Here is a 24,573-nt window from a genome sequence, read left to right as displayed (position 1 = left end):
AGCCTAATTGGTTCCAGAGCAGACCCTGACAGAACTCTCCTCAGCGGCACACAGCCATATTAATACCCCCCTGCCACACACACACACACACACACACACACACACACACATATACACACACACACACACACACACAACAAAAACAAGCACAGCAATCAGTGACTAGCTCGCTAATTAACGCCCTTACAAAGCATCTCATTAGCATGTGTTGTAGAGAGGGGCAGTGGGGGAAATAAGCATTTTCAAAAAAAGGGAAAGAAATTACAAAATAAGACCGGGCCGCACGAGTGTGTATGTGTGTGTATTGTGTTCTACTCAGGGGCCAAGGGCCTTGGTTGGCCCACTGTATCTCAGGGGAGTCCATTACAGCTCTCTGAGGGAGACATTGGAGTCAAAGATAAGCAGAATTTTAAAGGCAATCAGGAAAAATAAATCTCTGGCACGCAGGCAACACTTTGGTTGTTAACCAGCAACTTAACCTGCCTGTACTGTGAGCGGAATAGGAGATGGATAGGCAAGGGGCTGTGGGAAAACAGCATGTAGTTAAGTCAGAGGGCAGAGGACAAGAGCTGCAGAGCTGAAGATTTGCACAGCAGAATTACCTGAGGGACTCTATATGACAGTAATAAGAAGCAAATTGTATTATAATCCACAAAATTAAATGTGAATCAAAGATTTCGGCCCCCTAAACATATCTGCCTCGTCTCTTTTTGGTGCAAATACACTTCACTCGCAGCATTTTCTCTTTTCTTTCTCCACCTATTTCCTTCTGCTCTCCCTCCATCTCTCCCAGCACCCATCTGCTGTTTAATCCCCTCCTGGTTTTACTGTGGCTTCATCACAGCCTGTAAAAACAGCCCCCTTTGAACCCTATAAAGGCAACCAGCATCAGGCTTATTGTAAAACACAATCATAAGGTAAATGTTTATCCCCTCTCCGCCACTCTAAACTCCCCTAATGAGCCTGCTGGAGGAGTTTCACCTCGCAGCTCGAATGCAGGGAGAGAAAATAACACATTCTGCACAGATTAGGCCTGCGGTGGAAATGCAGCTGAAGTCCCATCATGAAAACAGTATGTAGCATAAACACAGCAAGGAACTAATTTCATGATAAAAAGTCAGCAAAAGCACAAACAGGTAATACGATCTCATAAGAGCCAAACAAGCTCTAAAATGTCGAGCATGAACGCGTGGGCAGTTAAATGTGTTAAATATAGAAACAAATACTCTCATATTGGATGAGGATTAAAGGAATACTTCATCCCCCGAAGGATCATTTCTACATCAATCACTGACCCCGTGTTTCGTTAAATTTGCGAAGAAAACTTTTCTCGCATGCCTCACCAGTGAACAATGAAACCAAAAAGTGAGAAAATTCTTGATGAATTGAAGTCATGGGGGGCCACGTTTAACAACAGCAAAACTATATCTTTACATCCTTTTACAAACTCTCACACAACCTGCGCAGTATAACCTAACGGTGCTTTCACACCTTCCCTGTTTGGTTCGGTTCAATCAAGGTTGCCCTCTAAAGCCTGATTTATGGTCCTGCGTTAAATCAATGACGTCGCTACGTCGTAGGGTACGTGGCTACGCAGAAGGCTCGCCGTAGCCCCCGGCGTAGCCTGACGTGCACCTCCCCAAAAATGTAACTACATGTCGAGGCGACGCAGACCCAGCGCAGACCGAGAGGGCTGTGATTGGTTTGCTTGGTAGCAATGCATTTCCGGTTCCGTATTGCCAGATTGCGCCACCCCCGCCATCTTTAAACATCTTCTGTTGCGATGTAGATGTTGCAGTATTAAGGCCCATTTATGGTCAACGTTCAATACAGATACGGATACGGACGGAGCCGTCTGTCCGTGCTCCACGTTCATTTCTCTGTGACCGGAAAAGCCGGAAGCTAAACAAAGAATCAACTAGAGACGACGATAACCATTCAGGAAAGGAACGCAGCCTCCTACCGCTCTGGCGGTGAATGGAGTGACAGAGAAGTTCGAAGAGTTCACGACGGCGTCACGGCAACGACATAGGTACGTCGTAGATACGTCGTAGGTACGCCGCAGGACCATAAATCAGGCTTAAGTGTGCTTCATTTGGGCAGGTGTGAACACAGCAATCGCACTTGGGTACGCACCAAAACAACCAGATCGAGACCTTCTTGAAGAGGTGGTCTCGGTCTGGTTAAAAACGAACTCTGGTACGGTTCCTTTGTGGTGAGAACGTGTTCCGACCTCGATCCGCACCAACTGTAGTTGCATTACGCATTGTTTGGGTTAAACAAGCATGAGCATGTTACAGTCCTGGAGGATCATTAATGTGCGTCTCCTCAAAACATTGTTTTCTAGTTGGAGCCGTGCCTCGTTTTCAAACTGTATGTGTGCCTAAAATGAACAATGACAGCAATATAGTCCACGATGACCAGCGCTAAAATCAACCTGTGTAGTTGTCCCTCCATTGTGACATTAGAAAGTGTCACATTTATCTTGCAAGTGTACTCTTCTTCAACGGTTTGTTTACTTCCTGGATTTTTCCCACATGGAAATTCTGACCAATCGGGAGCAGCTTCCTTGTGTAAGGCATTTTATCAGGTTGCTTGTAAATGCTGCTGTGAGAACACGAACCAACTCTAGGCAGTTATGCAACTTTGTGACAAAATTAGTCCCTGATTTGGACCAAAGCAAGACAACTGTAGGTCTGAAAGCACCCTAAATCCCATTCATCCAGTCGTATGCTCAGTACTTCCTAAACACATGCACTTTGTCCGAAACACTTGTGTAGAGCCATATAATTTCCACAATGTGGAAAACACCAATGAAAACCAATGGAATCCTGGAATTTGCCAAAACACTGATGCAATTTATAAAAATCTGTTTTTTCCCTACCACTATGAGCACAACACCTGAGTCAAATGAACAGATAAAACTATGCTGCTATGGTTCGGTGTCAGTGCCAGTGTTTCACAAAGGCTGAGGCTCAGCTCCTTCACACACACACACCATGTATGAAAACTTATGTCGGGGCAGTAAATACAACAAGCCAGCTGATCTGACTTATCTCCTCTACTTGCCTAGACTTCACTCTGCTGCTCTGCTCGTATCAGTCTCCAACTTTAACATCAGCCTATTTACCACAGAGATGTGTGTGACCTCTAACTTTAGCTTGACTGGAGTCTTTTTCTCGGTCAGTCAAACTGGATCAAATCCTTCTGTGGTCAAGAGGCAGCATCTGATGTATCTGTGTCAAGCTAGCAGTGACTCGCATCTGTAAATCCATTGAAATGGCCCCGGATATACATGTGACTACATCTGCTTTTCAAAGGTGTTAAGGTGTTAACGCAGTAAAAATACACGTATGAAAATAAGATTAACTGGCTTTTATTCAAATGAAGTTAAAACGAGTTACCTGTGTCCTTTATTATTATTATTATTATCATTAAGAAATCCCACTAAATTGAGAGGGAAATTACTTTATTCTCTGATGTGGGGTTGACAGTGAACATTGTTGCTGGACCCTGCAATCATCCAAAAAACTTAAGAATTCATCACTATCAGCTAAATTAAGACCAGAGCAATAAAATGCTCAGATGTGAAGCACTTTATTCTTACAAAAGGATGGAACTGTTTTATAATTACAGTATATTAAAGCACTTTCTTTAATTAAAAAAATAGTACCATGTTGTATTACATCAGAGTCTGCTCATATTCATTACATTTTGAACTTTTTTTAATTGAATTGTTAAAATTTGATTAAACCACCATATGATTAGACTCTTTCTGATAAAACACAGAGTTTAGACAAATTTAAAATGAAAACATGAAATTTGGGAAGATGCATGAAACTGTTTTTGCAGAAGTGTTTTGAATTGTGAAGTACAAAGCACACAACTGGATGAATGAGACTTAGAGAGTTGTGTGAGAGTTTGTAAATGGATGCTCTGATTTTGTTCTGTTTTCCATCAAGGATTTCCTCTGTTTTTGGATGCTTCGTTCACCGTGACGGCATGCAAGAAAAACAAAGGTTTCTTCTGAAATCCAAAGTAACATGGGTTGAGTAAGTGATAAACAAGAGGTCATTTGGGGGGGGGGGGGGGGGGTGAAGTATTCCTTGAAGCAGAAGTACCAGAAATCTTCTGTGCAGTGTATTGTTCTGTTTATACTGTAGCCATTCCTGGCAGAGCACAATATGATTGGCTGGGAAGGATAAGCCCTCTGACCCTGCACTTCCTAACAGCCAGTGGCTGTTCTGACCTGCCCATTATCCATCGCTGACCCCACTATTATACCCACTGTCAGTACACGACGCTACACTGAACGGCACCGCCCGCCCTGCGCTGCGGATGAGCCATCACTCTCACCTCTGAACAGCAGCGCTTGCCCACACAGCCAGAGAGTTAGAGAAAGAGAGAGTTCAGAGTAATAGTAAGCAGGTAGTTAGAGGTCAGAGGTCCTGTGCAATCGGGACAGCAGTTCCACTCCTGGCAGCCGGAGCGGAACTCTGAGAGGGACCTGGAAGTAGATATGATGACCTTTTGTACAGAGGACCCCAAAATATACCCTCTTATCAAAATGACCTTAACGCAGGAGCATGGGAAGGCGAGCAGAGTCCATCCATCATCTTAAAGATTAATCCTCCTCTCTATTCTTCTCCTGAATCTATTAATAATGTCGCCAGAGGGGAGAATTTGCGGCAAAGATTTATTCTGATATTGTGACTTTTATTCATTAGCCTATAACAGGGGGATTCCTTAAGTAGGAAATATGGAGTGAGCTTAGGGCATGCTAATTCACCACTCATGCTCTATTTGAACTGTACAGAACTGTATTAACTCAATCATTTAATTTGCTGACAATCTGCACACAAATAGGGAGGATTATCATTTACACTACAGAGGTCACCAATCATTTAATCTTTTGAAGCGACTCTAAGCAGCTTCCATTTGTTAACATTTAACAACATCCCGGATAACTCAGTGGCAGGTGTGAAGCTTGAAAATCAATTTGACTACAAAATCTGGCACTTGGATCGGAGCTTTTCCTCCCTCGTTTAGACAAAGCAGCCACATTAATAGATCTGTACACTGGATTTCGCACTGTGGAGCAGCACTGACAGCCCCAGGGGCATACTTCAATTAGAGACTTGGGTGAGTTTAAACACTGCAGATCTACTCTCCCTCAAAGGCGTTTGTCTCCCTCTCTCCCACTCTCCCTCTTTTCCTCCCTCTCAGCTCCTCTCTCTCTCTCTCCATATCTGCGCCGAGCACTCACTCTCCTTCTTCTTCAAGTCCTGCTCTCTGTAATCAACCCACTGCTAATGGCTTATTCTTTCTGCTCCAGCACCCACATTTCACTTGTTTATTTTCCCACACTCGTAAATCTGGGGACGCGTCACAAGCGCAGCGATATTAGAGCAATAATCTCAGGTAATTATCAGATGCCCTCTCTCACTTTCTCTGCCTCCCTCTCCCTCCTTTAACTCTCTCTTTCAGTCTCTCCCTAGGTCTAAGCAGAGACACCCATATAGAAGTTTCTTCACCTTTCCTGTGAAGTGTGCAGAGCCTTAACATGAATACTGCAACTTTTTTCTTTCATTTGGAAAAAAGGCTTCTCCTTAAAAAGAGAGACCTGAATATGAGGATCATATTAGTGTTGGGTGGCTGTGGCTCAGAGGTACAGCGGGTCATCCACTAATCAGAGGATCAGCGGCCCGATCCCCGGCTCCTCCAGTCTGCATGTCGAAGTACCCTCAAATTGCTCCCAATGGCTGTTCCATCGCTGTGAATGTGTTAAAAGCTGAGTAGCAGGTGGCACCTAGTATGGTAGCCTCGGCCACCAGTGTGTGAATGGGTAAAAAAGCTCTTTGACTGGTCAGATGACTAGAAAGGCGCTATACAAGTGCAGATCCATTTACCATTTACAATACTGGAATTTCTAACTTCGACACAATGCCTTGGAAAATGTGGTTATTTGATACCTTTTTCAATAGCATGTTTTAAAGAAAATGACATTGAGGGCAGAAAATTTTACATTTTTATCAAAATATAAATATAACATGGCTTTAACATGACAACGACAATTATTTTTCCCTTGGTTGGTAGCAGAGAACAGCCGAACGACTTTAGTGAACATTAACAATAAGAGAGAGCAAGAAAGTGCAGCTGCTACTGATGTATCAATACTGCAGTAAATTAGTAAAGAAACCATTTTTAAATGCTCAGAATCGATATATTATTACTTGGATTGATTGATATTCATGGCAACACTAGATCACATAGACATTTGGATCATTTATTTTATGTCACTGACATGTGAATAATTTAACGTAAATTTTGTCACTGTTCACATTGAACCAAGTCAAGTGAATTTTTATTAAATAGCCCCAAATCACAAATTTGTCTCAGAGAGCTTTGCTATGTGAACAACACACAACTGTCTCCATATTAAGATTCTTTATTTGGTTAAGGAAAAATTGAATCACAGGTCTAAAAAGAAAAAGACACACTTTAAAAAAGGGAAAAGTAACATTAGGAAGAGGAGGGATCCATCTTCCAGAACATAGGGATATAATATAGGTCTTGTATATACAGAGTAAGATTCAAGATTACTTATTTGTCCCATGGGAAATTTGCCTTGGACATAATGTACTTAAATATAGAGGAATAAGATCATGTATATCAGGGTTTGACAGACAATAGTTGTCAGTAGGGCTGGGTGATATTTAGGTATATAATGTGTGGCAGTGGAAATGTGTCCACCGTTAGATATTTGGTAATACCGTTTCAACCGCGGGAGCTATTCAGGGCAGGCTATGTAACAAAATCAGGGATGGATTCTCACATGATTTTGTGAATCCAGCTGCCTCGCAAGATAACATGATTTGGGCAGACATGGAGGAGGAGAGTAAAGCTGTAGATACAGAAACCTGTAACACTTGAAATGATTGTTGTCAGGAACCTTAAAGCTTCCATCGAGAAAGAATTTTAGGGCCCTGACCAACCAAGCCTGTCACCCTAGTTTTGTGGCACTAGTCGTCTCTTGTTGGCTTTTTTTGGCCAATTCAGCATGTTGAATTGGTGCTAAGAGATGGCAGAGCCCGTCGGTGAATGACATTACTCTAGGGACACATTCACACTGGTGCTATTTGGTCTGCTTTAAACAAACCCTGGTCCACTTCCACAGATAGTTTGTTTTGTTTTGAGTGGTGTGAACGCTCATTCGAACTCTGGTGCGGACCAAACGAGTGAACCCTGGTCCGCTTTAAAACTGGGAGTCTCGGTTCACTTGCAAGTGAACCCTGGTGCAGTTTGCTTGCAGTGGGAAATGCAAATGAACTTTTCAGCGAACCAAAGAGAGGAAGTGACCCAAAGAAAGGAAGTGATGTAGAGCGCACTGCATTTTGGTGTTTGTTGTTTTTGTGGTGACCAAGCCAGCTGAAGGGGATACTGGCCAATCGATGAGCCGGGTTTTCGTCTTCCTAGTGCTTTTTTTTTTTTTTTTCGTCCTGGTCTGTGGTTGTTTCAGGCAATACCACCCCCAAACGAGCAGCTGTTGTAACAGCATGACGTTGTCCAGGCGGTTTGGTCCACTTAAAAAAGTGCAGTGTGAGCATTCCCTGCCCAATTGAACCGAGTCCCTCGGACTATCCTGGTGTGAATGCACCCTAATTAGCAGTTCAGCTCAGTTTATGAGAAGAGAAACAGGAGTGAGGAAAGCAAACAAACAGCTAAAGTCAAGAACGCGTGACATTGAAACAAACTTGTTTGTTAAGACTTTTTTGGCCATTGAGATATTCAGCAGAAACAGTTTGTAATTGTCAATAAACATCAGGTTATGTTGTTAATGTGCGAACTGACTAATGAGCATCTTTAATCCGTCCTGTTGGTCTTCCAGTTTTCCTTTTTGGAAGACAAATACAGACTATTGCTGCCTGGTGGTATGAAGAGTTATTTTCTTTCATGCCGGTGCAAAACGTCCATGCTATTTGGTTGTTGGCTGTAGTTTTTGCAGTGTGTTCAAGTGCAACGTTTTGCCCGAGAAGCAGGGGACATGAGGTGACCCAACAGTTGGCCTTCGTTGCCACTGTCTTTGATGTTGGTTTGGTGTGCCTAGGCCTTTAGTTTTACTGTTTTGAGTCTTCTGTTTTTAACTCCCTCTGTGTCACATATGAGGCAGTTGGGTTTTTTTTTTGTATGTAAAAAAACATTTAAAAAGAAGAAAATAACTCAGTGTGATGAAGTACGGTATGGTTATTTTAAACCATTTCTTAATTGAACTGACAAAACATATAAAATTACATACTTCTTGATAGAAGATTGTGTCCATATTGCCGATCCCTACTTGTCAGTAGCAGCCATTCATTGTTGGTTTTTATCTATTCATGGATACTGTTGACATCACCAGACTTATACCAGCACAACTGAAGGGTTCTTGAAGGTTTGACTGCCACTTACCCACTCCTGCTGAATGAGGTTAACTGCCTTGCCAGCCCGGGACAGGTTTCTACATGCCAGGATCACGTGGGCGCCATGAAGAGCAAAAGACCTGGCTGTCTCAAAGCCTGAGACATGATCGGGGAGACAGACAGACAGACAGACAGACAGACAGACAGACAGACAGACAGCCAAAGACATGAAGAGAGGGAGAGAAGGAAAAAAGAATGAAAGTGAGCAATGCTTCAAAGATTAGTTTTTTCTGAAGATAACTTTGATTCTCAGGGGTTGAATCTAATGGGGTGTTGGGGGTGGTGGTGGTGATGGTGGGGGTTGGGGGTGCAAGTTAAAATCCCCTATCAATTTTCCATATAATTTCTTTCATTGAGTAACCCAGTGGTCTAGTGGAGGGAGTTAATCATTTCTCTCTGAAGTGATGAAACTGATTGAATTATTGTGGTTCAAGACTTCTTCCTCTCCTCTTCTTAGATAAAGTTTTGGATCTGACCGCCGGCTCTTGAGAAGGTATCGCCGCTCGCGCTGGGTTAAAGGAAGGGAGGTCGGTTGTTAATTATGTTGGGAATTACACAGTGATGGCAGTAATTATGAAAACACGGCTCATAATGGAGGGAGTCAGACGAACAATCGAACAGACATGACATTCAAACTGAACCTTGGTGTGATATTTCAGCACATCAAAGGGCCTCTGATAAGGACATTTCTCCCATGAAACGAGGTCCGCGGATACACACAGAATTTATCAGTCCAAGACTACTTCATGGCTCCATCCAAATCATGCAGTCACGATAAAACTGACAAAAACCGAAGATAGAGGGAGAGAAGTTCATTTCTAAATTACAAGTCTAAATGGGTCATTTCAACCCATAGGTTGAATTAATTTACGAGATTAACTTTTTTTTCATCACAGTATTTTTATTTCCTGTGACATTTACTATCCTTCAAAGTTCAACAGCACCGAGCAGTGTCCCATTTTTCAGTCTCTGCTCTACAGTAAATACAAACCACAGTCAAGCACACACACACACATATACAGTACAGTGTGTGATTGACGAACTGACGGGCACAATAACTGATTGTGGCAAAGAGGGTCTGAGAGGCAGAGTGTATCAGAGGGTGGATTAATATGAACTGTAATTAGATTATATGTCTTAATCTGATTTTCATTAAGAGCAAAACTGGGAGGCCTAATTGTGAGGAGAGTGTTAAGGACTAATATCTATTAAAACTCAAAATTGGAGTCGGATTGGAAGCCCTCTCTGACAAGTGAAGCATGGAATTAAATTATATGACACCTTATTAGGTGTAATGGAGGGGACTGTGGCTGTGAGCGGAGATCATTTCACTCACAGGAAATGGAAATGAAAATAAAAACAACATGACAGGGAAAAAAAACGAGCGGTGTGACTCCTGGGGTAAATATGCGCTTTGAATTTGCAGGTGGAGCAGCCGGCTTTAGGAAACGAATGTCATAAAATCTTCTCAATGTCATACAAAATGACTGTGTTTATTAATGTTCTTCGGGTACTATTGGTTGATACGCAGCATTGATGCATTTGTTGTTTGTGCCCATGTATGGCAATGTTTAGCAGTGCAAATTGTAATGTAATGTTTGTTTCTTTGTTTCTTTTTCTCTTTCTTTGCACCTTTTACATATTTAGGATTCTTATTTTTTTATTTATTCATTTACTTTTTTGGGCGTTGCTTTGCCATGAGGAGGAGGGTGGATGTGGAGGGCAGGGCAGATTTTGATCTGTCTATTTTTGTCAAACTAAATAAAACACACAAAAAAACATAATTTAATATTGATGCTTATAATAAAAATATTAGTAGTCAACTCTGAAATGCTAAGGATGTGTTTGCATTAAGATTACAGACAATTCAAAATGTATAAACCATCCAAAAGCAGCCTGTAAATTTGCAAATGACAAAAAAAGGACTCAAGCATGCCATCACTTAAAAGCTTTTTTTCCCAGCCTCTCTAAATTGGACAAGGCTGCTGGTAAACAACAACACCTCACACTCACTTGTTGTGTGTACAAACCATGAAAGTGAAATTAATCGACACCAGTGTTTTCCATAATGGAGAACAAATTAGAATATGGCAGCAACAACAGCAGCAGCGCCGAAGCCATGTATTTCCAATGACAAATAACAAGGGCTTGACATTAATTGTGAAATAACGAGAGTGGCGTTGCTGTAACAGAGACTCCACGCCCTCTCACCCATGTTGCCGGTAGAGAGGGCCGCGCTGAAATTAGTTCCTGGTCAGGTGTACAACAATGAGAGTCTGTTTCAGCATTGTACGCTGATACTGGAACATGACAAGAGGTCAGACAGGGGTTTCTTTTTCTCTGGTGGATCGACAGACGCCATAAGCTGTTTTACAACACACAGGAGGCCTGAATATTACGCTGGGCTGTAACAATCTTTCGGTTCTTTTGTCTAACAACATGGTAAAAACAGAAGCCTGAGCATGGTCAGAACATTTTTAAAAGGCTAAGAAATCAAGACAACACAATTCACCCAGGATAAAGCAGATCCTTTGACTGTGTGCTTGTTCAATCTGAAGATTCACAACGTTACAAGAGTATAGTAAGTGCCTCAGCTATTGTTGAAAATTTGTTTTAGTGTAATGTATAAAATGCATAAAAAATTGTGTAAAATGTCCATTAAGCAGTGAATGCTCTTCATGGTACATTAGGATCCTGGCCCTACTGATATCCCCCAATAATGAGTGTGATTTAGTGATTTCACGCTTTGTTTGTCCTCCCTGGCCCGCCGCCCCTCTCTGGATCCCCCTCGTACACAGGTGTATTGGCTCAATGTAATGAGATCATTACCAGCCTCGTCAGTAAACGTGTTTATTTGGCAAACGGAGCTGCCTGCTCCTTCTCTCTCTTGATCTGCATCCAAAGAGGCATTTAACTAAAATAAGCTCCGTAGTACAATTGGGCAAACAGAAGTCAATTCAGATCATTACAAGACCTGTGGGTAAACAGACATGGTTCCCACATTCCCCTTTCGACAGAGCTCAATTTAGGCTCGAGAAGAAAAAACACAAAAGCAACACAGATCATGAAAAGACCACTGCACATATAACAACGAATAATATCATAAATATGTGACTGGTTTTTACACTGTTTATGTCTGTGTATCTCTATTTGGTGGATGGAACCTCGTTTATGCATCAAAATTCGTTGATTAGTTTGATGTTTATGAATTTGTGGATTTACTGAGGGTGACGTGGAGCATGCAGCAGTCCCCGTCCATCTAGTCCAATGATGCCACTGCACTCCAATTCCTAAATTCCACCCTTTTACCCCAACATCATACCTCATCTCAGTCTAACTCTAAGGCTGTGTCCAAATATTATTCCCTTTTTAGTATTATATCTAGTACACTATATTTACTGTCAGCAAACTTATTTGAGTGACATTTTTTTTTTTTTTTTTTTCCCCCGTTAAAGGGGTTTTTTTGGGGAGTTTTTCCTTATCCGCTGCGAGGGTCATAAGGACAGAGGGATGTCGTATGCTGTAAAGCTCTGTGAGGCAAATTGTGATTTGTGATATTGGGCTTTATAAATAAAATTGATTGATTGATTGATTGATTGATTGATTGATTGATTGATTGATTGATTGACATGAGTCTAAATGTGAGATGTATGAACTATATAATGCTCTCAAACTTTCCCAGAAGGGAACAAAAAACGTATTGCCTACGGCATGTACGCTATACTTCCTGCTACATCCCAGTATCCATAAAAAACTGTGGAAATTACTTCCAAAATGGTGCAGTAATAAAACAATGAAAAAAACAAAAGGGAGCTGTTAAATGCAGAAAAGTGAGAAATGTTTTGTGCTAGGTGTGCGCACAAATAGAGGCACCAAATACACAAAGGCTAGCATGGCTCAACACTAATTCTAAAAGTGGTTGCCAAGCTGGCAGCCAGGCATCAACTTCTGGTTGCAGGAACTGAAAATATGGTTGCCATATTTAGTCAGCACTGATGATAGTCAAGGACTGAAACGTTTGCTGCTGTTTTTATTCATTATTTATAGTTTTTTGCACTTTGAGCACCTTTGTTTTTGTGCATGGATGTCCTAAATAAACTGACTATTTTTTGCATTGATCTCAGCCTGTGGACCTCTTTGTGGCAGCCCAGTTGCATTGGTGTGCGGGTATCTCCTCCGCCGTCCTTTCTTGTTTGCCATATTTAATCACCTTATATTTTGCGTAATAAGACATTATGCATTTATATGTCAGCTTAATAATGACAATGTAATATAAAGAATGTTTAAAAGCTTTATTATAGTAGCCAAGCAACATTCTTTGTAGTTTGTGTTTTATCTTTGTTCAGGTTCATCTGGGTCTCTGTCAGCTGAATCAATGCGGACAATTGTTTTTTATTGTTGGAAGGTTAGTCAAACTTTTCACTACACAGTCAAACAACTTAATTTGCTTCACCATTGTCTCTAAAACAGGTGCCTGTGCACACGAGTCAACGCACCAATGCATGTGCAGCATTGTCTGGTTCAGGTTCTAACTGTAACAGCAATATTTAAATATTAGTAAATGCACGTTTGTAGTTTGCTGTCCCTGTTGCTTATATGTTACAGATTGCTTGCCCCTAATGGCAACCAAAGGCCTAGAATTGGTTGTCAATTTCTCAAATGGCAAATAAAAAAAGAAAAGCAGAGTACAGTAACACTGCAAAACACTTCAAGCTTGGTGATCTGCCTCATGACTCAAGAGGTCAATGCTAATGTGTCTCTAAATATAGACAGAAAGCAAAAAGTGAGGTGATGATGGTGAAGTCATACCATAAAGTTGTAAATACAAAACAATAATGTGTTGCTTACACTATCGATAATGAACAACCCTGACATTCAAGACATGTTATTCATGTCAGAGTTCCTGTATTTGTGCATATATTTTGCAAAATAGATAAATAATCTCACCTTTCTTATTATTATCACTATTTTCTGCTAAAAATCACTCATTTTATAAATTCAAATATTACAGTTGTGTGACTCAACACCTGTCAGTAACAACGCAAAATAATGAAGATTCATAAGTTTAAAAAAAATCAGTTTACATCTGACTTTATAGTAAACTGCTGAGTTTCTTTTATATAGAAAGTAGTGAATGAGTAAACACAGTCAGACACAGGCTAACTCCTGACTGTCTGGTGCACCTGTTCCCGCTGCCGCTGTGTATTTCTTGTCCCAAGAAGTGAGCAACTGCACAAACCATCCCAGTCTTTCTGACTTTTAAGATCCCCTCTAATTCCCCACCATTAGTCCAAGAGGAGGGAGATGTCACCCCAAAAGTGGGATGTATGGTTAGTAATTACAGCCCAAGGTTGAGCTGTTCCAGGCGAGAGCACTGGAGTGGTTCTATTACCCCTCCCTGTCCCCTTCTGCCTCCTTCCTAACCCCCCCACTGCTGTCGCACCATCCATGCAGCCCTATCTAGTACCCACCCGCCCCCCTCTTCTCTGCCTCTGACCCTCTGTGTCAACCTCCAACTCCCTACACAATCTCTCATCATGGCCTCACGTCGCACTGGTCACCCCTGCTCCTCCTGTAGCCGGCCTTACCTGACTACCTCACACACACACGCACACACACACGCACACACAGTGAAGCCAGTAAACTTGATAAACACACACACACATGCACAAGGATAAACACAGACCCCAGAAGCCTGCTCATGCACACATATCTCCCGAGCATTGGGGCTATTTTCATCACTGTCATCAAAATCCCCCCACATCATGTAACTTTCATCCCCTCATCATCCGCAGACTGTAAACTCGATAGGTCTATAAACTACTTGACTACACACAATAACCCAGTACCCTTTCATTTTATTTTACCTACAGCCTTTAAGCACATATATGTATTCCATCCTCTCCCTCTAACCACTTCACTTCTATTATATTAGAGCTGTAATCATTATTGAACCCTTCTGGCCTCCAGCATAATACTCTTTGCATGTTACACCAGTTTGGGTCTGCATAGCAAATTTCATCCAAGGTTAATAAAGTTAAATAATTTGACTAACCAACCATAACTGGTTCTCATTACGTAGCCAATAAACACATTCATCAGAGAGGACATGAAATGCCCGTTGAAAGAAAAAAAATAATAAAACTCTCCTTCGATTTCCTCAGTGGCTCAGCTCACAAGCTGACACAAAGGAGATGGAGCAAGACACAGGCCAGCCGCTCCCCCAGCGGACACACACACAAAATACTATCAGACTCCAGGATATAAACACAGATGCACTCTGGATGTCATCTAAACCACACGCAGCCACTCATAGATGCTCAGAGACACACACGCCGGGACACAGGCACCGCATGCCACCCTCACCAGGAACATCTTTTTATCCATCTAATTCCTCCCACTATGAATAATGCATTTCCCTCCTTACCGAGGCTCGGGTTTAACGCATCGCTGCGCGGGTCTTTAAGGGGGTCCTTATTCATAAACAGCAGCGCAGTAAATACCAGAGCTTTGCAGCCAATTTAATGGCAGTTATGCTTAACAAATCTGCCTCAATCTAATGATCAGCCACAAAGCTAGGCTATGGGTTTAATCTGCACACAGAGGCTCCCCCAGCTCTGCGACTCACTGAATATGCTTAGGGATCTCTCCATCCAGAGAGAGGAGAGCACCGGCCTGACACTTAATCCTCCCAACACAACACTGGGATCAACACAAACATAGAACAATGTTAGTCTTTCATGAATAAGAATAACATTCAAAGTCCTAAAACACTGCAGAGACGATGCATAGAGATGCTAAAACATTATGGAGCGCTCCTTTTCTAAATCCTTGCTATTCCCTGCCTGGAGTCTTCTCTGCTTCTTATTCCAACATTGACCCTGAACCTAAACAAACAATACCATGTGGAATTCAGTGCATGCATTTAGATTGAGTAGAGCTTTGCAGCTGCAGGTGATGCTGCACAACAAGCCACTGTACCAAAGTGCCCAAAAAGTTCAGATAAAATTTTCAACATGTCGACATAAAAAGAATAAACACTGCAAATGAAGAATAATAAAAACTCTGTAAAATCACCGTAGGTTTCCTGTCATACATCAGACATCTGTCCTGCTCCTAAAATAGCACATGGTAGATAGGTGTGTCATCCTGAATGTTTTATTTAAGTGAGACAGAGGGACAATATGTTATTTCTGACCACTGCTCAACAGACGTTATGCTGACAACATGGCACCTGCTGTAAGAGCCTAAGAGGCTGAAGCTGCTCCCCAGGTAGGGGGACACATATATGCAGTTACGCATAGGTCCCAAAAGAGATGTCACAGGGCGAAGATGATGTGCAAGCAGAGCACAATACAAATATAGTCATGCCTCGACAGAAAAAAATATTTTAGGAGACACTAAGCACAGTTTTCAGAAAGATTAGTGTGGAAAAATACACATTTCTAAATTAAAGACCTTAAAACCATGTTGTGCATTGATTTTATATTAAAAGAATTTTGTCTCTGGGCCCAGTGGGTGCCAGAGATATCATGACAATGGCCCTTTAAGGACAACTGTTCCATGGACCCCAGTAAATAACCTGAGAGTTAGTTGATAGGAGGGGAATTAGAGCCAGAGCAGGAGTGTGTAATGGGGATGGATAGGAGGCTCAGGCCTGGGTCAAAGCCGCTTAGGAATCAATGCAGAGGTACAGGTGTACAACCACAGGTCTATAAGAGTAAGAAAACCTTTAGAGAGATGGGGGGAGAGAGGGAGGGAAGTAGAAATAGAGGAGGGGAAAGAAACTACGATCATTCATTTCCATTATCACAATTAAAAACACCATTCAGGCTGCTACTGGTTTTTAATTTACAAAAGAAAGCAGAGAGAGGAAGACTAATGCTGTGAACCGAGCGCAGTGATCACATCGGCAAGATAAACCGCATTACTGTCTTGCCTCCCAGCACTATTTTTGCAATGGAGCCCCTCAAGTCTGGTCACAAAACCAGACACTGTGACATTTTACGCATAAATAAACTCATGTATGTGCCTTTCATGTTCGTGTGCATTAAGAGCCAAATCAAAGAGTTAAAATGTAAATTTGCTAATTAAATAATATCCCACCATTACTAATAAAAATGTCACATTTCCTGTGGAGGAAATAAGCACTGAAGAACATGGAAATAGCCTTGACACTTGGATTAAAACACTATTGATGCCATTAAAATGCTAAGTGGGTCCAACCAATTGGCATAACCACATTTCACTAGTGGAATGTCAAAGGAGCACACGAGTAGTAGCAATTACTATTAGAATGCTGTTAATTATGGCCGCTGCATATTTAATATGTGGTAGAGTAAAACAAAGGTTATGTTAATATGGGTTTATTAAGCATTCACACGCTGTAAAAATGTCTGTGTGTTGGAGCTATTTGATGCATTCTTTAGAGAAAAGCTCCTTTTTTTTTCAGATGAACACATTTTCATTTACTAAATACATCGCGACAAAACTTAAACGTGGATTATCTTTTTCATTATATAGTTTTTAAACTAAGGCATAAACCGGCCCATGTGAAGCACTTAATATGATAACATTTTAATGCCCCAGCAGCAGCGACACCATGGACCTCCTGTGCCCTCTTGTGGTGAAAAACTAGTTGCAATTTCTTTTTTCCTTTCTCCCTGTATAATTATTTTTCACCAGCTCTAATCAAAAGGCCACATTATTTTTGTTTTATTTCAGAATCCACAGTATTACAGCAATCTCTCAGAGCATCTCAGAGAGTCTTGTGCTGCGGCCAGTGTGCTTTCAGCTTTTTTCTTCTTCTCAAACATCCTCTAAGATAATGATGGAGCAATTTAAATCAGTTGTAATTCCTTTTTGGAACTTAGAATTAAAACAGCCCTCTTTAACGTTTGATGATTTGAACTCATAGATTATCTTTGACTTAACTTTACACCAGAAGGAATAACTGTAAATATTCGAGCGCAAGTCAAACACTGAGGAGGTGAAACATCTCCCCAACTGAATATCTTCCAGTTTAAATGTGTAACCGTTCATCCAGACATCTCTACACAATCTTTCCATGTGCAACAGCAATGTTTAAGTGTGATTCATCTGTAAGATTTTCCGACCATCTTTGCCAGTGATACTTTTGTACTTTGCCACTACTACACTTTTGTTTTGGTCACTAGTAACCCCTCTTATTGCCTTTTGTTTTACATGTTGGTTTGAGTAATTTTCTTTATATGTATCCTGGGTTCAAACAGTAATTGAATGTTTATCGGTATAAATGTTCCATGATTGTGACGTAATTTCTCTACACAGCATTAAAAAAACAGTCTGAAAAGAAAACACAGTCATCTGAGTTCAGTTCAGTTAAGATGGTACTCAGAAACCTGCCGTTTGCTGATCAGTGTTATCAAGGCCAGGTTGCCACTGGCGTCCGTTTTGAGAAACTGGCAACCAGTTCTTAGCCTTTGGTTGTCATCAGTGGCTACCATTCTAACATATAAAAATATGGAAAGAAAAACATGCACCCCAAAGATTTATACTTTTGTAATATTTGTTTCATTGTGATGGTGATATTTAAATACTGCTGTTACAGTCAGAACTGGAACCAGACATAGCTGCATGCATGTTTACTTGTGGATCTACTGATATTTTGTATTCCAGGAACTGAATGGACACGTCATCTGATGACATAAAATTTAAAACTCTGCAAAGTATCAGACAAAACACAAACTACAAAGAATTTTGTTCGATTACTCAAATAAAACTTTAAACGTTCCTGTATGTCACATTTACATTATTAAGCTGACATTTAACTGTATTGTATCTGAATTACTTAAAATATAAGGTGAGTGGCAAAGAAAGAGCAAATAAACCATATTTTCAGTTTCACGACTAAAAGCTGATGCCTGGCAGCCACTTTAAAAGTTAAGGATGAGCCCTGGCTATATGAATTTAGTCAGTCTTGTGCGTTGTTTAAAAAATAATAAGAAACATACTGTATATTTGTGTTCGTATACTGTATGTGAATATTAATATTAACTGTGCAACAACTTTAAATCACACACCATACAAGAATTACTCAAGGACTAACATTTAGATTAGTATTATTTCTATATGATTAATCCTTGAATATGTGTATAGATAAAGAGACAGATAAAATGAAAAGCATCAAGGTCAGGAAGGCATTTAAGTTCACAAGCTCAGTGAAGGTCCCCAGGCTGCTGTAAATCTATGAACTACAGCGCTGCTCTGCAGCATCTCTTAATACACACACAGCAATTACACTGCTGTGACTTTCCTTGGGACAAAGAATTTGAATATAAAGACAATTAACGATTTTATGTTTATTTGATTTCCCTCATGCTGTCATTATCTATCCCGAACAAAGCAGCAAGTCTGAACAAATGGCCGCCACTTGTGCTAATTTAAACTAAAGGAAAGAGGAAATACATTTGTTTCCAGACCATTATATAGTGAGCCATGCATTTGCTGGGTACAAATGGACACCATTCATTACAGTTAACAATGACATCCAATTCAGCCCAGCTAATGAACTTCAATACAATCATGTTCGGTATTAAGGAGTGATTTGTTGAGTCTAAGTGTATCATTTTGGAGGCTAATGTTGATGAATGTCTGGTTGTGGAGAGATGGGGACTTGCAGGGAGCAGAAAGGCTCTCGTCAAGCACCCTTCTGACACAGTGTGATACCACATCACCACCTAGTGGCATCATCATGGAAACACACTTTACTACAAACTGATGATTTATAAACAAAACATTATTGAAGTGGTAGAATAGATTACACTTGTATGATACTCACCAATGCCAGAGTTGCCTCCAGTAATGAGGACAACCTTGTCGGATAAATCTCGACCCTGCAGGATCTCCAGAGCAGCAGTGTTTCCATCGTACCGCTTTGGCTTCACTAATACATCCTCTACTGTAAATGCCTGCCGCGGGTCAAAGTATGTGTTCCGCTTGTTAATGTGACTGAAAAGAGGAAAACGGATGTTATAAGAGAGACTTCATCCCAGATTGCCAATCTATCATATCCTGTCAGACCAAAATAAACCCATTTGTTTCCTCTGTTGAGCATCAATCTACTTACTCAACATAAATGATCTGTCCTTTTTCATCTGTTTCTTGCTCCCAACCGTACGGTAAATCTGTGGGGAAAGACATTAAGACATTATTTTTCTTTGACAGCCAGAATGTATAAGAACAGAATGAATATCTTCGTCGCAGGTGATAGTTACATAATGAAAATATGTTATGTGTGACAGCATTTAACAAGGCAACTTTCAAATCAGATGACTGTAAAGATAAGGTTAGAACACCCTCAGATACAAAGCCATTTTCAGCATGTTCCCATAAGGCTGCACAATATATCGAAATATACAAAATAGCAATATAGCCAGAGGCGTAGGAACTACAATTTTTGATAAAGGTAAAATGTATCACAACATGACATGATAAATGAAGCATTGTGGTCCTACAGAGAAGCCCCAAAACCATATTCCAAATGTAAGGGAACATGCTTGTTTGGTACAGACCACAGAAAAAAACACATTATCATTATTTTTGCAGCCCAGTTTCCACACACCTTGCATGTACAGTGGCATGGAAAAGTTTGAGCACCCTGGTCAAAATTTATTTTACTGTGAATAGTTAAGTGAGTAAAAGATAAGCAGATCTCCAAGAGGCATGACGTTAAAGATGAAACATTCTTTTCAACATTTTAAGATTAGAATATTATTGTACAATTTTAGAGTGGAAAAAGAAAAGGTGCACCATGCAAAAGTTTGGGCAGCCCAAGACATTTGAGCTCTCAGACAACTTTTACCAAGGTCTCAGACCTCAATTAGCTTGTTAGGGCTATGACTTGTTCACAGTCATCACTAGGAAAGGCCAGGTGATGCATATTTCAAAGCTTTATAAATATTCTGACTCCTATAACCGTGTCCCATGAATCAGCAGCCATGGGCTACTCTAAACAGTTGCCTAGCACTCTAAAAACTAAAATAACTGATGCCCACAAAGCAGGAGAAGGCTATGAGAAGACAGCAAAGTAATTTCTGGTAGCTGTTTCCTCGGTTTGTAATGTAATTGAGAAATGGCAGTTAACAGGAACTGTGGAGGTCAAGTTGAGGTCAAGACGACCAAGAAAACTTTCACAGAGAGCTGCTCGTAGGATTGCTAGAAAGGCAAATTAAAACTCCTGTTTGACTGCAAAAGACCTGCAGAAAGATTTATCAGACTCTGGAGTGGTGGTGCACTGTTCTACTGTGCTGTGACACCTGTACAAATATGACCTTCATGGAAGAGTCATCAAAAAAAAGCCTTCCCTGTGTCCTCACCACAAAATTCAGCATCAGATGTTTGCAAAGGAACACTGAAACAAGACTGATGCTTTTTGGAAACAAGTCCTGTGGAGAACTTTTTTGACGCAATGAGCAAAGTTATGTTTGGAGAAAAGGGGTGCAGAATTTCATACAAAGAACATCTGTCTATCTGTTCAACATGGGGGTGGATTGATCATGCTTTGGGCTTGTGTTACAGCCAGTGGCAAAGGGAACATTTCGCGGATAGAGGGAAGAATGGATGCAATTAAAGTCCAGCAAATTCTGGAGGCAAACATCACACCACCTGTAAAAAAGCTAAAGATGAAGAGAGGATGGCTTCTACAACAGAACAATGATCCTAAACACACCTCGAAGTCCACAATGGACTACCTAAAGAGACACAAGCTGAAGGTTTTGCCATGGCCCTCACAGTCCCTCAACCTAAACATCATTAAAAATCTGTGGATTCACCTCAAAAGAGCAGTACATGCAAGAAGGCCAAGAATCTCACAGTACTAGAAGCCTAAAATCCTCCAAATGAGTACAGAAAGACTCTTGGCTGGTTACAAAAAGGCGTCAGAAGTTGTGAGTGTTGCTAAAGGGGGTGCTACACAGCACTGACCATGCAGGGTGCCCAAATTTTGCTTCAGGCCCTTTGCCTTTTTTGTTGTTTTGAAAGTGTAAAAGATTAAATTAAAAAGTAATCTTGTTTAAAATGCTGATGAAATGTCTCATCTTTAACTTTTTGCTTTTTGGAAATCAGGTCATCTTTTACTTGCCTAGCTATTCACAGTAAACCAAATTTTGACCAGGGGAGCACAAACTTTTGCATGCAACTGTATGTGTGACCCTCAAGCAGATATAAATACTCTGAAAAAAAGTGAATAAAACAAACCTCCAGCACAACGTTTTTTCTTTCCTGTCTTGGGGTGTTCCCACTGTGTCTTCATCTCATCATGGCTGTTGGTACACAAAGACAATTTATTCATTTATTTATCTATAGACTGGGCACAGCACACATTGATGTGATGTGATGTGATGTTAATGTGGAATATTCAGCCAGAAGGCTCATTTTCATCTGCAGCCTCTTAGTTGGTTGATGTTGTACATTAAAAAAAGGAAAAAAGACACATTAAATACCATAAAGTTTACAGTATAAATGAAATATAACCTAAAAAAAAAGCTGTTATAGAAAAGATGCTAAGAATCATAACAATAGCAGATGACACAAAATATACTGAACAAAACTTTACACACAACTCTTTTGTATCTGCTCCCATTTTTCACATGTTTCAGTTAAAGAAGACTTTTTTTATGCACTCAATAGCTACATTTCTCTCAAATTTTGGTCACAACTTTATTAAAATTTGTGTGAGTACTTCTTCTTTTCCAAGATAATCCATCCAGGAGTATCTTGGGATGGTCACAACAAAAAGCTGCTCTAAAATGTGCAGTGTGATCACACAACTCGATGCCACAGATGTCACAAGTTTTGAGGGAGCGTGCCATTGGCATGATGACTGCAGGAATCCCACCAGAGCTGTTGCCCGTTAATTCTATGTCAATTTCACTACCATGAACAATTTTGGCAAGTTTACATGAATTGGCAGTACATCCATCTGGCATCACAACCACAGAACACAGGTAACCACACCAGCTCAGGACCTCCACATCCAACATCTTCACCTGCAAGATCATCTGAGACCAGCCACCCGCACAGCTGATGATGCAACATTAAGGTTGCACAACTGAGGAATTTCTGCATTAACAGTCAAAAACCGTCTCAGGGAAGCTCATCTCCATGTTCATCGTTCTCACCAGGGTCTTGACCTAAAAGCAGTTAATCATCATAACCAATTTGTGTGGTCATGTAGCCAGTTGGATGTACTGCCAATACATATAAACAACACTGGGAACAGCTTATGGTAGTGAAATGAACATTCAATTCAGTTCAGTAGATGCAGCTCTGGTGGACATTCCTGCAGTCATCATGCCAATAGCACGCTCCCTCAAACCTTGTGACACCTGTGGCATTGTGTTGAGTGATCAAATGACACATTTTACGAGTGGCCTTCTATTGTGACCGTCCCAAGGCACATCTCTGGGATAATGATGCTATTCAATAACCATCTTGATATGCTACACCTGTCAGGTGGATGGATAAACTTGGAAAAAGAGAGGCGTTCATTAACATGGATTCTTTACACATTTGTGACCCATATGTCTGAGAACTATATGCATGCATAAAAAGTCTTAGATCTTTAACTTAAACCTTGCAACTCAAGCATACCATGTTGGCATTTCTGTTTCTTCAATTACCTTTTTTTTTTCATACATATTCTAGGTTAAGAAACTTTTTCCTGTATCACCATGACAGACCTGTCCAATCACTGTTGAGGTTTCAGGATTTCATTTTCTTAGAGTAACTCTGTCATCAAGTTGCCTCTCACTTCACATCCTCTGAGCTACAGTACTACAGATACTGCATACTAATGCAACTACAGTATGACTCGCAATACCAGAGTCACAGTCTTATCAGGACATCTCATATTTAATATATTTCTAGCACCAATTCGCAGAAAACCTACCGAAACGTGAGCTATGCAGACTTTAAGCTATCAAATCAGACATCACAGCTTATCTAAACTGATGTAGCTAGCAAGCTGCGTTAGCCACAGAATGATAACACCGATATGACCCATTGGTTGTGATCACAGCTAAATATAAACTCCTAAAAACAGGCATATTGGTGTTGACAGATAAGATTAGGGATTTCCACTCACTTTGCATAGTAGACCCAACCATCTTTGGTAGATCTCTCTTCCCATCCGGGAGGTAACTCGTCCTCACTGTCTGTATCGTCCATACCTGCGTATTTGAGAGCTGCCATCACTCACGCTTTTATTTTACGTAAACGACGGCGCTACCAACACAAAACCAGTGAAGAATATCTGCTCTGAAGGATGAATGCACCTGTCAGCGTACAGAATCACCAGCACAGCGTTTCCCGACCGGCACTTCCGCAACAACACGGTGACGCTGACCGCACTGCCTTATGGGAAGTTGAGGCTGAAGGAACGTGCTGCGGTGGGCACAGGAAAATGCCCTTTTTAGACCACTTAAACTTCCGCTATTTCAAAGATATCAGCTTATTAATAACTATCAAAGTCAAAATATAATCAATGAATTATAATTAGCCTATTTTTATGTTAGAAATGTACAGAACAGAACAATACGCAGCCTGAACCAAGCGCTTAACCCCAAAATAATGACCACCATTAGCTACCCAAAGACAGGTGAATGGAGCCTATGCTGCGTCTAAGTGGCTCACATTAAAAGAGTAATCATAGACTAAATTGAGACACTTTTAGCATAAAAAAGCATGCTGTATGTATTCCTAATAGGATATCTTATATAAACTTAAAGCATAGCCTACTTAAATTGGAGATACAAGTAATCGGCTTGTATTCTGTGTTCATGTTCCACACATGTAAGTTTGACGACACCCTGTGTGAACTGCCACCACCCTGTAACTGTTCCCTATCAGGTAATTAGCTCTTTCATATGCAAAGACAGTAATATTTCCCTTGTTCCTGCAACTTTACCTGCCTGTTAACCAGTTTGGTTACCTGCTGTAGGTGTCCTGCCTGTCTGCTGAGACTACTATTAGGGAACGCAACACCTATAAAACTAAATAAATAAAATAGATTTTTTTTTTTTAAATACTTTATTTTTTATTTTTGTTGTTCAAACACAAAACACAAAACACAGCT

General features: G+C 40.7%; 1 protein-coding gene across 1 annotated transcript in view; it reads right to left on the bottom strand.

Moving 5' to 3' along the window:
* wwox (WW domain containing oxidoreductase) overlaps positions 1-23,824 on the bottom strand; it is a 162,357-nt gene extending 138,533 nt beyond the window's left edge. Inside the window, exons 1-5 of the mRNA XM_050073135.1 lie at positions 23,584-23,824; positions 21,696-21,760; positions 19,567-19,624; positions 19,279-19,448; positions 8,449-8,555 (exon numbers count right to left, since the gene is read on the bottom strand). Of these exons, the coding sequence (XP_049929092.1) occupies positions 8,449-8,555; positions 19,279-19,448; positions 19,567-19,624; positions 21,696-21,760; positions 23,584-23,690 (507 nt within the window). The 5' untranslated portion in view covers positions 23,691-23,824. The remainder of the gene's footprint in view (positions 1-8,448; positions 8,556-19,278; positions 19,449-19,566; positions 19,625-21,695; positions 21,761-23,583) is intronic.
* Positions 23,825-24,573: the final 749 nt, after the last annotated feature.

This window comes from Epinephelus moara, chromosome 20, assembly GCF_006386435.1.
Source record: "Epinephelus moara isolate mb chromosome 20, YSFRI_EMoa_1.0, whole genome shotgun sequence".
In the NCBI taxonomy this organism is placed as follows: Eukaryota; Metazoa; Chordata; class Actinopteri; order Perciformes; family Serranidae; genus Epinephelus; species Epinephelus moara.
The sequence above is the reverse complement of the archived record's forward strand: the minus strand, read 5'-3'. Positions and strand labels throughout refer to the sequence as shown.